The sequence below is a fragment of the Ostrinia nubilalis genome, chromosome 2, assembly GCF_963855985.1.
Source record: "Ostrinia nubilalis chromosome 2, ilOstNubi1.1, whole genome shotgun sequence".
NCBI lineage: Eukaryota > Metazoa > Arthropoda > Insecta > Lepidoptera > Crambidae > Ostrinia > Ostrinia nubilalis.
Window position 1 is genome coordinate 10,870,321 of NC_087089.1, and position 12,433 is coordinate 10,882,753.

The following is a 12,433-nucleotide window of genomic DNA, read 5'->3' on the forward strand; positions in this document are numbered from 1 at the left end:
TTGTCAGGCTAAGATCCAAGTATTAATAATAAAATGTAGGCGAAGAAAATAAGCGAAGTCACGGCTCGATTTTAGTCGGTCACGGTTCACACAGCAAGACGATAAAAGATAATCGGTATTCTTTCAATAATAATTTTGTAGGGAAGGTATAGAGTTAAGTGATAAGGGTTGAAACCTGTTTTTGTGTCATGTAAACGCTATAGAGAATTCGTCTACGTTAAATAGTTTTAATGAAAGATATTGACTTGATATTGACATTTGTGGCGTAGCTGTCATTTCTATCAGTATTTATTTTCAAAACCATTTGCAATTTAAGTTGAAATAATTTTATTGCAAAAATATGCATATAATTATGAATGCGATGTTTCTTATTTTCATTGCGAAGTTAGTAATGAATGTAGAATTAAAAGACACTGACGAATATAGTGATCCCAAGCAAGAACAAGTTGTAGTTAGGGCAGTGTTTATAAACTGTGAAACGAATGTTAGTACATATCAGTTTTCTATTAAATTATCGAGTATAAACCGTACCCACCCTATTAATGGTTGTATAGAATTAGTTTTAATCAAACTTCAGATATTTAGGCTATAGCCACATGCTCTACAAAAAATAAGAAACTTAACCATTTTAAGCATTCAATAAAATCGCTCTATGATTTTTGCTTTTATGCTCTTGTATTTTAACATAACAAGTTTAGTGCATGTTATTGCCGCAATTATTCAACAGGAAGATCAGAATTTCCTTGAAAATCAAGCCACTCGTTTCCAACGTGAAGAGTTGTATAAACATAGCGCTCTGCAAGGATGTCTTAAAAAGCTAGCACTTACCGTTAAAGTGACTAGTGAGCCAGGTGTAAGTATCTGCCTAAGATGTTTGTATATCATTGGTATCTGCTAGGTTTATAATATCTCTGATGGTAATCTAATTTTATTCAATAACAATGACTACATAATAAATAATAATAAATGTGTCGTAATCCGTTAATTCATTAATTTCATGACTGAGCATTCAATTTCAACCCATATGTAATGGACTATTCCTCAGAAGAGCACAGGCGACGAATACATTCCTATAGAGCATGTCTTCGATGGATCTAACAAGAGACGAGCTCGTCTCCTGGACCCCTACATCCTACGTTTAAGAAGAGATCCTCCAGTGCAAGCGTACAAGCTGCGACGTATTGATGTAAGCAAAATTACATTTCTCTTAAAAATCAAGCATGTGATAAGTTGAATTTAAATCTATTTTTGATTGTCGATTCATAACCGGTATCATTTTATACAGACTAAAGGAATATTACGAGGATTCATATTTTTTTGCAGACTGTCAGTGGAATTTTAACGTTAACAAGCGATCGAGGTACGGGTAAATTAAAAAAGGTTAGTAAGTCATCTATGTATGTAGATGTAGACCCATTTTAACTCGTTCCTGCTTAATTTTGGAATAATGATTTTTTATACATAGAGTCGTGTTCAGCGTAACTTGGATGAATTGGCGGATCAGAAGGAATGGAGACAGCACTTCGAGAACACTGAGCGGCAAAATGTTATGGCCGACTCTGAAGTGGAAGAAAGACAGGACTCTAAGCAATGTAATGTTTTGTGGTTGTGTAACTTCTAATGTAAAATGCTAAATTTACCCAAGTAAGTATCGTCCAAAGAACTTCTCGTGTAAGCTTTTCGACCTTTTTCTTTTTTTTTATAGGTTTAATCCCTGAAAATGCCGCCAATTTAACTGGACAAATGACATCGCTGACGTCTAAAGCCAGTGCAAACTTAAATACGTTATTTAGTGTAAAACATGCAAATGAATTCTCGAAGAACCAAATTGGTCTGGCAATTCAAGATCACACTAGAGGTAAGGTATCCTATGTTTCTATTGTCGTAGTTTTATTAAAAAATAGAATCAGCATTGTATGTCTTTATTCATATTAAACATATGAAATTGAGCTCTTAAATATAGTTTCAGTAACACCAAGGTAAAAGAAACAAAGAAAAATGTTTTGCACGGTTTTCTTTGGCTGTAATGTAAATGTTACCGATAAATTAACTTAGTTAGTTTTTTTACACGTGGCTTTACACGTACTTAGTTAGTTCTATTCCGTGTGTAACCGAATATTGTAATTCACAATCACTTCTTTTCTTATTATAAAAAGTTCTAGATACTAAAGTGGATAGAACAGCTACTTTAGCTAGTAGGTATCTTCAGGGTATATTACTTCTGTTTTTATATTTGTTATAGTAGGAATATTTTGTGTGTTGCTCTCATCATTTCGATTATTCGATGACAATTGTTCTTCAGCGTCTATTATAATTGCGAAAATCTTTTTCTTCACTTGTGTTTGCATCCATAGTGGCATTTCTCTTGTAGACTTCAACATACAACCAAAAAATGATTCCAAGGCGTCTGCTTGGGTAAGTCTCAACGAGGATTCGCTAGCAAACTGAGGTCTTGATGTGGAGTCGCCTGTGTTTTCGACACACCGTCGCTTTTGTGCAGAACAAAGCACATCTTGAGATACATTTCCGTTGTCACTAGTCGATACATCGGAGTCCAAAGTGTTTACGTCCTTTTCGTCGAGTCCGTCGGCTTCTATGGTTTCTGTAATTCTGTACTTCATGTAGGGTTCAAGGAACTGCATCGCTTTGGCGTATTTCCATGTCGTTATTTGCGCAGGTAAAAGCTTGTTTTGGCCCAATTTAGCCCTTTTTAGTGCCTCCCTATGATTGTCACGCAATTTTCTCCACGCTGCTCTTGCGGCTTTGACTGTAAACAAATTTTAAAAAATGTTACTATCTAAACCTTCGTGCTAGTTGTTTCATTTTGTTAATCCACTGATTGGGTTAAGAGCCATTTTACATTTTCGTGCGAATTTCTAAGATTTTGGAAGCATGAATTACTATCTTAAGCAACACCCAGAGATTATTTAATAACTGCGAAAGATAGGTCAATCCTTGTTGTTGACCATTAATGAAACGGATTTACTAAAACTCTTTTGCTTAATTCACAGTGCCCCATCTCCCACAACCATTTTACGAAAAAATTGCCGCAGACTCATTTTCAAAGTCCTGTATCTATTATTTATGCTCATATAATAAGCTTAAAAATATATAGTAATCATCGGACATATATTCTTGTAGTCCATTAATGAAATAGATTCTTGAATTTCATTACCATTATTGAGTAAAATCTAAAAATAATTTGGCAAATTTTAAGATTAACGTCACATTTTGATCGTGGTTTTTGGTTTAAAAACACAGCATAAACTGCAATAAAAGTATCCCAAAATAAAGAATATTCATTGTAGAATTAATTTCTACAGTTATTGTTTAAATATTAGTAACCACTTTGTCAAAATATTGATGTGAATATCAGTATAAATTACAATGCGCAAGCCGACATCGATTAGTATGGCGCGAGCGCCCGTCAAGGCAGGACCTGTGTCATTTTTCCCGCCGTGACGTTTACGTGCGTTCGTGTCGTAAAGCGGTGATTTGTACGGCGACCAAATACATTTGATACTATGCCGAGAGGCTGTTTCGAGTCGGCCGGCCGAGCAGAAATTGAAATGATGAATTTTAATTTCTTTGACGGATCTGGGTGTAACTATGTATAATATGTAGGTACCATGTATTTAATTTAATAAATAAATTATAAAAAAGTATATCCATTATGATAGCACCCTTAACGGTATCCTTCCGTTTGGCCAAATTACTTTTCGCCAAATTTCACTTCGCAAACAACTTATCGCCAAAGTTTCATTTCCCAAATGAACTTTTAGCAACTGTACTTTTCGCAACTAATTCATTTGGACAAATTATCATTTGGCCAAATTTTACTTGGCAAATGTTTATATAGCAAATGTTTTATTTTGCCAAATATTATATCCCAAATAATTTGTTTGGTCAAATCGACACTTCACATACTTACCCACAAATCAAACCATAAGGCAGAAGCAGTTGATCATGGTTTTCACAAGAATGTTATGTAAAACAAAGAGATTGCAGAAAATAGTATGGTTGCAGAAAGTAGGTATTGCAGAAAATAGTGGGTTAGGTTAGGTTAGAACAGTGACCCTTAACGCGCGAAGGCGAGCGAAGCGTGCCGCGGCAGCGGCCGCCGAGCGCTAGAATCACCTCTATTGTTAATGAATCATTTGGGAATTTCGATAAAAAGAATGAAATATGAAAAATTTATATAGAACAAATTTTATATTAACTACCCACTAAACAAAATAATAACCACTTGTTAATTTGTACTCCATTCTAAGCACCAATCAAATTATTTTGTAAATAGTGTATCGTGAAATATTTTTGCCAAATGAAACATTTGCCAAAACATACTTTGCCAAACAATAATTTGCTAAACAATAATATGCCAAAAACGGCATTTGCGAATTAAAAGTTTGCTATAAGTTGTTTTGCCAAATGAGAATTTGCCAAATGAAAATTTGCGAAACGTTGTTTGCGATGTGATAATTTGGGAAACGTTTTTTGGCCAAACATTAGTAATCCACCCTTAACACAAGCATATTGGTTGCCTACTTTTGGACTAGATGGCGCTATGAAATTGTCCAAAGATTTGTTTATTTATTTATCCGCTTTGAGTTTTGTTTCGTGAAGAAGAAAAAGAAGCGTTTTGTTTTGTTGTTAAATCTATACTAATAAAAGAGGAAAGATTTAATTGTTTGTTTGTTTGTTTGGAGGCAATAGGCTCCGAAAAAAATTTCTTTCACGATTTAGAATCCTAATTTTTTTCTATATAGCCTACAATAAAATATTTTCAAAAACTTTAGTCCAAAATCTTTGATAAAATTCGACGTTTAATAAATAAATTAGATAACATGTTAATACTTTTTTTCAGTACGATTTTAGTACTTGTTTTTCAGAAATTCTACGATTTAACTAAACTTCTAAAGTGTTTATATTTTATGCATAATTTATTAACTTCTAAAATATACATATATCCTATTGATAGATGACGTGCTTCGTATTTTATTAAAATTATTACCTGACTAGGTTAAAAAGGTGTGGAATGTTATTTTGGAGATAACTTGGTTCCATAGAAATATAGAGAGATGCTAAGTAATGCGCTGAGTTCGAAACTCAGTGTCGTATTAGAAATTCACACACACAAAGAAATCAAATTATGTGCTCATTATCCATTGCGGTATCAGTATTCAACGTTCGAATAATCTTTAGTACTATGCAAGCAATATAAACTGTTTACATAATGACGTCGCTACTGTCATCATTGCTTTCACAAGCAATATGTTCCAATTTGTCCCTTGTCACATTTCCCTTTAGTTTCTGTGATCTGTGCTTGTTTCTAAGTTGATATCAATTAAATATTCCTTAGTACTTTTGATTTAAATTATTATTTTTTATTTTGACACGTGTTTGAAAAATCAAGGTCAGATTACAATAAAATAACAAGTGAAAACGTAACATTGCATTGCAACTCGCAATTTCGCAATATTGATGAGGAGATTCCATTGGAAATTCATTCCTAGGATTCCCCTAACACCATCAAATTCAAGAGAATTCAAGAGAGTGCAGTTTCCCATCTCATGCTTAGGGACCCCGGTATAAAATAGTGTGGTTGCATAGAGCCTGCAACGGGCAACCGCGTGCGCAGCTGCTCATACTAATTTTCGATACAAAAGCAAGTGTTGGCGCCCTCACGAGTTTTAGCGGAGTTCCATATGGTAGCGGGAGTAGACTTAATGGAAATCTATGCTTCTCCGACGACCAGTTGTATGTGGAATACTCCAGAGTATGCGCACACAATAGCCTGGTGATTTTAGCACCTGAAGGAAAAACAAAAAAACATTGTTTACAAAGAAATCTGCGGCAGGTGTAGTGTTTTAATTTTGTTTTAGAAAGATCTCATAATTTTGTAAGTATTCAAATATTTAAACATAATGATGTGTAGATTTTATATCAAAAAATATAATCATTTAACAAAATTAATTTTCTTAGAATATTTTAATTCTTTTAGAACCATTTTCCACTTCATCGCAGAAGAAGTCGCGGGCAAAAAGCTAGTATGAAATATGTAGTATTGCCCGCGGCTTCACCCGCTTGAAATTTAGTTTGTCACAGATCGTCATAAATTATAGCCTATACATTGTTATTCTGGTCGACGCCAGGGATGGATGAGCGTCGCTGTCGCTGGCGACAGGGTCTTCTGGTTCAGGGTTCATGGCGTAGGTCTCAGGCAAAATGAAATCCACTCGTAGAAATTAATAAACTCAGTGTATTAACGAAAATAATTACACACAGCACTAGAGTCGTATCGGAACTGAGTGAACCAAAGGTCTTGCGATAGGAACGTCCGACCCGAGTGATAGTTGAACACAGACTGCCTAGTACTGCTGTACTGTACTGTAAAGTTTCATCAAAATCTGTTCAGTAGTTTTTGCGTGAAAGTGTAACAAACATCCAGACATCCACACAAACTTTCGTATTTATAATATTAGTAAGACTAGTAAAAAGTAAGATAGTAAGATGAATTATTTTAGTTATTTGTTTACTTATAATAATATTTATTTATTTATTTCTTAGCTCTGTCTGATAATGGATCTGGAGGAGATGCAATGGCCACCTCCGTAACAAAACAATAGAACCATATGGAGTTTGGGCTTGTGTGATTCGCCTTGACGAATATTTCGTATCCAGGGTCCGATGATGGAGCTGTAAGGGGGCAGATTTTTTTTTCACTATGTGAATGTCTTTATTTTGTACTTAATATATTTTACATATTATACCTATTCGTGTTTCATTATTCGTATCCAGGGTCCGATGATGGAGCTGTAAGGGGGCAGATTTATTTTTCACTATGTGACTGTCTTTATTTTGTACTTAATATATTTTACATATTATACCTATTCGTGTTTCATTATGAATCGAAATATAAAAGACTTAACAAACTCTATTAAAAATTTAAATTAATTAATCAAGTTTGAATACCTCATTCTACCTTAAAATTAATAACTTAAATCAAGTCTTAATACGGTCACGGCTCAAGATTTTTTTGTCCATTTCAGCGTTCTTTTTACTCTTTTGACGTTGCATTGACAGCTTTTACCTAAATTCGCGCGGAATATTTTTGTGAAATGGCTCTTAACCTTAACCTTCTATCCAATCACTGAACATTTACGACACGTACGGAACGCAAAAACTTTTGAATAGTTACAAAAATAAACGTAAATAACTATCAACGCCATATTTACATGTATTGGAAACAATATAACATTTTACGGCATGAAATTGTTTAGGTTTCTCTGTAAATAGCAATGAGTAGGTAATAACGGTAACTAAGCAAAGTAATTTATTTTATAAACATTTTCTAACCGCTTAAAACTATCTCATTAGAAAGTGTCTAACAGCAGTATCAGTGCTAACACTGCTATGTGTACTCAAACAAATAACTTTCACACGTCCAGTTCTTTAATGTTAACAATTCATGTTAAAAAATAACTCACCGTCAGGTATAGATTTGCAATTACAATGCGTAACGACTCGCTGCCAAGCTGCTTCCCTTTCTAAGACTTCCCGATAGTCAGAATGAACTGGATTCCATAAGCAAGGTTCGGCGCGTACGCCTGATATTAGTTTCTCCATGTGTTACTTTGATAGTTTGTTGTGACGTATTTATGCCGACGTAAGCGCACTGCATTAACTAACCGGCCTCGTTCGGCGCTGCGCGGGGTCTCTGCTCGCCGCGCCGCCTCGCCGGTCGGCGCCGTCTCCCCATACGGCCAAACCGGTTTTTAGTCCCCTGCTACGGTATTCACACGTCTATCTTTACTTACCTGTTTGCATGTTAGCGCTGAGGTAACGACAAAAAACTTGTTTTGGATTCTTAACGTGTCTGTATTTTATGCGAGACGTTATTATTATCATTCTTAGACTTTAAACATCAGCAACGTTATGCTACGTAGTTCTATTAATTATGTTCATCAAAACATTTAATTACAGTTAAAAGAGATAGTTGTACGCTAGCTAACAACCCTGCATGGAAACGAGATAAAAGGCATGAACATAACATCATCGTTGAAGATATCACCGATGATTATAAAATTCCTTGGGTCGAAAAAGATCGATTTTACCGAAGACTCGAACAGCCTGCGAGCGGTGCTGATACACTAGACAAAAAATCCTCAACGCATAATGTAGAAGACGACAATTATATGAAATCGGCACCAAACACTGAACCGCATACGCATCGGGCTTCACATGTCCAAAACGAACTTCATCAACTATCATCAAAGAGGGAAAAACCCGAAGATAGATCAAGTCGAAATGAGAATCATAGAAAATCTACTGCAAAAATTAGAGAAAATAGAGATAAACCATACAATTTTCTAGATCATACCACGCACAAAAATTTTGATAAAAGAACTAAAAATACTAATAAAATGTCAAGAGTTAATGCCCCTGAAAAGAATTTCGTATTGTATGATATCGGCAGCCCTGACCTTTGGAACAGTGTACACGTACAACTCTTTGAGAAGATGAGTACACCTGAAGGAAAAACAGTGTGGAACGACATTACTAAAGGTGAAGTGGCAAGGTATAAAAATATAATAATGTCTATTAATTTATATAATTATTTTCTTTTTAATGTATAGGTATCGATCGCTACTCTAACAATCATTATACTTCAGCGTTAGTTCTGTACAACCCGAATGGATGGATCAAGATATCAATGTAAAATATAAGCCCTCAGAATGGATTTCAAAGGATGAATTCACTTTACCAACATCTGCTGAATTGTGCCTCTTGGTCCCTATGCGTGATGAAGGTTCTACAGACGTTGGTGATGACAATATGATAACTGATCTGAGTAAGAACAAAATAATATTTATTTATGATTTACTAACGCGATAACGGCTAAAAATAGGGGGCCCCGGGCTATTTGGGTAGTAAGAAATAGTCCATTTATCTAACGAAATCCTTAATTTTCTATGCATTGTAGATACTGTTGGAAAATACATTGTCCTACACAAGAATGACATCATCGATGTAGATGGAGCAAAAAATATGTTGAGCAAACGTGATGGAAATTATTCAGATTTCACAAGTATGCCCGAATCAAACGGTCGAAATGAACAGGTAAAGGTTAAGAGAAATACTTTCAGACTTTGTTAGGAAAAAAATATGGAATGCAAGTCGTTATTATTCGTCGTTGTCGTTTGTTAAGGGTCATCGTCGAGTTCTAGTTCGAGTTTCAAGAGCCTTACTCTCTGGGAATGAGGAAGATTTAAAAGTTTCTTCTCTTGGCTCGGAGCACTTCTTAACGTTACCACATCGGCATCCACATCATGCTCAAATTGACCTGGAAGCACGCGCCGATGAAAACCAACTTATTCGTGTTGGGTAAATTTAGATTTTGATTTGGAAATTATTGAAAATTTGTTAGTAGTTAACTTTGTAACCTTTTGGATGAATATTTTCTTAGATCGTCTGGAAGCATCAATACAATAGTAGCTGATAACTCGCGACGAACTCGTTCTCTGATAACAGTTCAAGCTACTAACAAGGGACTAGCTGCAGCTAGATTCAGGCAAGTCACTTTCTCCTTGGTATGGGGTATACAAAATTTAATTTAAATTTTTATACCTATTAGTTTCACTGGTTTAAGTATTTCAGAAAGGCTGTTATGTGTCTGCCAGTCCATAAAGTGTGTACCTATAGCACTTGTACTGTTTACTTTCTCACCAATTCTTCAGGGTTAAAGCTAGAGATTGTGGACCAGAAATGGCAAGTTTACTTAATCAGAAAGAGAGTGAGCTTGTGGCTGGTCCCACTCTGTTGCCACCTCGACATACGCAGCGTTTTCATCTTGAATTACCCACAGAACTTCCCGTTGACGTAGTGCATTGTTCAGGTAAAATAGTTAAGTATTTATGTAAGTATATTAACTTATGTAGCTTTTACAGTTGCAAAAATACGTAATATATTTTTAACAGTGGCATTAGTAAATGATGATGAAGAATCAGTCGCTGTGAGAGATGTCGCTATTAAGAAAGGGGATCGGTGCTTTTGCGTCTGGCATTGTGACTGTGTTTGTCTCAGTAAGTATGGTTAAACTGCTTCATGGATATACGGTTTTAATAAAGGTATACGTAAGTCCTTCGAACTGTCCTCAGATGAAGATCCAAAGTTGGTATGCCGAGAAATGGCAGATGCTCGACAAGTGGCCGCTGGACTTTCACCCCGCGAACGAAGCCGCCGGGCCCGGTCTGTCTGCTACCCCGATGTCGTGTCCTTGAATTTATTCGTGGTAGCAGTGGGTGTGCTCATGGCCTTATTGTTACTTGGTTAGTGCCATAAAGTGGACATCTCGAAAACGTTCAGAAATCATAAGATTATGTACCTTTTTCAATGCAATAGTCTTTTTTCAGGACTAGCAAAAGCCTGTTTAGGCTTGTTCTGCCGATGCGTAGCTAAGTGGGGCTTGGACAAACTAATTCAAATGCCTCGCAAACTGGACCATTATTATGAGCCTGGCCTGAGCGGCCGCTGCGTCGTCTACGATGATGAAGGTTGGCCAGTACATCCTGATACCAAGAGACGCAGCGTTCGTCTAGTACCTAAGTATCTACTGTTATTTTTGTTCCGTTATTTGAAATAATTCAGAAGAAAAGTAGATACCGCGTACTTAGTCATTTGTATAATAGACTCAATCCAACTTATTTCTTTGTAGATTAGTGGAGTTCATATTGAACATAATATTTTTTATCACGGTGCCGTGTATAATGCTGCGCGATGCCGTAACGCAGTTGCTATGTCGGTCCTCACCGCGTCAATGTGGCGCCGCTCCAGATGGGAGAGATGACCAAAAATGCTTCAGCACTCATGACATGCAGGTATTTTAGGTATTCATCTTCCATAAGGTCTTTGAATAGTTCGAACAGTTAGGAATTGCACTTATTTTGAATATTAACGACTTCGTTGATGCGTATTTTGTCTCTTTCATGTTGGAAGTGCAATTCCTGGCTGTCCGTAGGGCCTGCAGCAGCGGTGGCGCCGGCGGCGCGGCGGGCTGCGGCGGTGGATGACTCCGCAAGCCGAGGACCTCTCGACTGACATTTGGAGCAAAGGACTTGCTACACGAAAATCTGTTGAATGTGAATTTGTAAGAAATACATAAACTAATAGAGTTGAACGTTTAATTCAATATCAGGCAATGTTATTTTAAACAATAATATTTAATGTGAAACTGAAGAATCTGAGAGGTCATAAACTACAAAAATACTAATTTTCAGATGCGACCTTTGCTACATGAACGACATCATAGGACTGGCGAAATTGTCTCTTCGTGCGTGGACTCGGAACAAGACGACACCGAATACGTTCTCAGGCAAATGCAGAAGAGCAAAGAGTCACTAGCAGTAAGTCAAGTCAATTATCAATACAATACTGGACCTTAGGAATTATTCATACTCGAGTAGCGCACGTTAATGTCCAATCGAATGGGAATCGCGCAGGCGCGGTTGCGGCTCAGGGTAGTAGGTAAAAGGTAGTAAGTACCGTCATTTTTCATTATGCAATGTTTTATGTAACAGCGCGCGCGCACGTGTGACTTTTGTCACCGTGTCAGTATTTCTCTCTTTTTCTCTTTTTAACGGTCCAAAAGAAACAGATTGGTTAAATTTGTTTCTTATTTAAGTAGGTAATAAAATAATAATGTTACCACTTCTTAGAAGGGACTCGAGGCACTTGCCTAACATTGTCTATGTTATGATCTCATAAGAAAGTTTTCATTAACGCTCGACTCAACAATGGATTTTATTTGCAGAGGAGCCAAAAGAAATTGAATGAATCGGGACCGTCATCCGCACGAAAGCCGCTGAATACTGAAAATAAGTTATCGCGTACCATCATCCGTCAAAATTAGATAAAATATTTATTTGCTATTGGTTACATTACATTCTTTTATTAGGTGCTAGCTTAACTGTTGCCCCATATTTTTAGTGGTAGTTACTTACAAATGTTCTATTAGATTTTACGTTATTTGTATTCAATATTTTAAAATAAATTTGTTATCTTATGAGAGTTTTTTACTTCATTACTTCAGGATTCGTCTCATTACGTTGAATTGGCTTAATAATAAAGGCTTTGCTTATAGCAGTCGCTGTGATGGGAGTCTGAGGTGAAGAAGAAAGTTGAGGTGTCTCAACTTTGATGGGACCTCTGAGCTCCGTCTATTAGATGTTTAGCGAAACTAAATTTTTTTAGAGATGCTTGCCTAAACAACTACATACACAAACTTAAACAACAGAAAGATTTAACTACTAATTTGTTTTTAAGTAGGACCTAATCTAATGTCTGAATTAAATACGTATTTGGTAACCTTTGTATTTAATTTTTTTATGATTAGAACGATGACCTAATGAGGAAAAGGTCATAATGTTTTGATTAT

General features: G+C 36.0%; 1 protein-coding gene and 1 long non-coding RNA gene across 7 annotated transcripts; one reads left to right on the forward strand and one right to left on the reverse strand.

Annotated features, from left to right (window-relative positions):
• The first annotated feature begins 232 nt into the window (after nt 1-232).
• On the forward strand, nt 233-12,061 carry LOC135083193 (uncharacterized). Of its 6 annotated transcripts, none has more exons than XM_063977931.1 (19): nt 233-484; nt 728-853; nt 1,046-1,186; nt 1,324-1,380; nt 1,466-1,592; nt 1,706-1,858; nt 7,984-8,578; nt 8,673-8,851; nt 8,984-9,120; nt 9,209-9,384; nt 9,467-9,571; nt 9,738-9,895; nt 9,978-10,082; nt 10,158-10,328; nt 10,413-10,605; nt 10,715-10,877; nt 11,018-11,146; nt 11,277-11,402; nt 11,810-12,061. In XM_063977931.1, exons 1-19 carry the CDS (start codon nt 341-343, stop codon nt 11,906-11,908), a joined length of 3,084 nt encoding a protein of 1,027 aa, XP_063834001.1. In that variant the 5' UTR covers nt 233-340; the 3' UTR covers nt 11,909-12,061. The 6 variants fall into 6 exon arrangements, with proteins under 6 accessions (XP_063834001.1, XP_063834007.1, XP_063834024.1 ...); XM_063977937.1 differs by having other exon boundaries at nt 1,049-1,186; XM_063977945.1 differs by lacking the exon at nt 9,978-10,082 and having other exon boundaries at nt 234-484.
• LOC135083246 (uncharacterized) lies at nt 1,907-7,971 on the reverse strand. Its single transcript, XR_010259552.1, has 2 exons — nt 7,488-7,971; nt 1,907-2,767 (listed from the first exon to the last, which is right to left on the reverse strand). It is a non-coding gene; the product is annotated as an uncharacterized LOC135083246 (long non-coding RNA).
• Nucleotides 12,062-12,433: the final 372 nt, after the last annotated feature.

Coding starts and splice junctions, on each gene's coding strand:
- LOC135083193 (XM_063977931.1), top strand. CDS start 341: ATGCATATAATTATGAATGCGATGTTTCTTATTTTCATTGCGAAGTTA. Junction 9,385..9,466: donor AACCAACTTATTCGTGTTGG/GTAAATTTAGAT, acceptor ATATTTTCTTAG/ATCGTCTGGAAGCATCAATA. Junction 10,878..11,017: donor TCAGCACTCATGACATGCAG/GTATTTTAGGTA, acceptor GGCTGTCCGTAG/GGCCTGCAGCAGCGGTGGCG.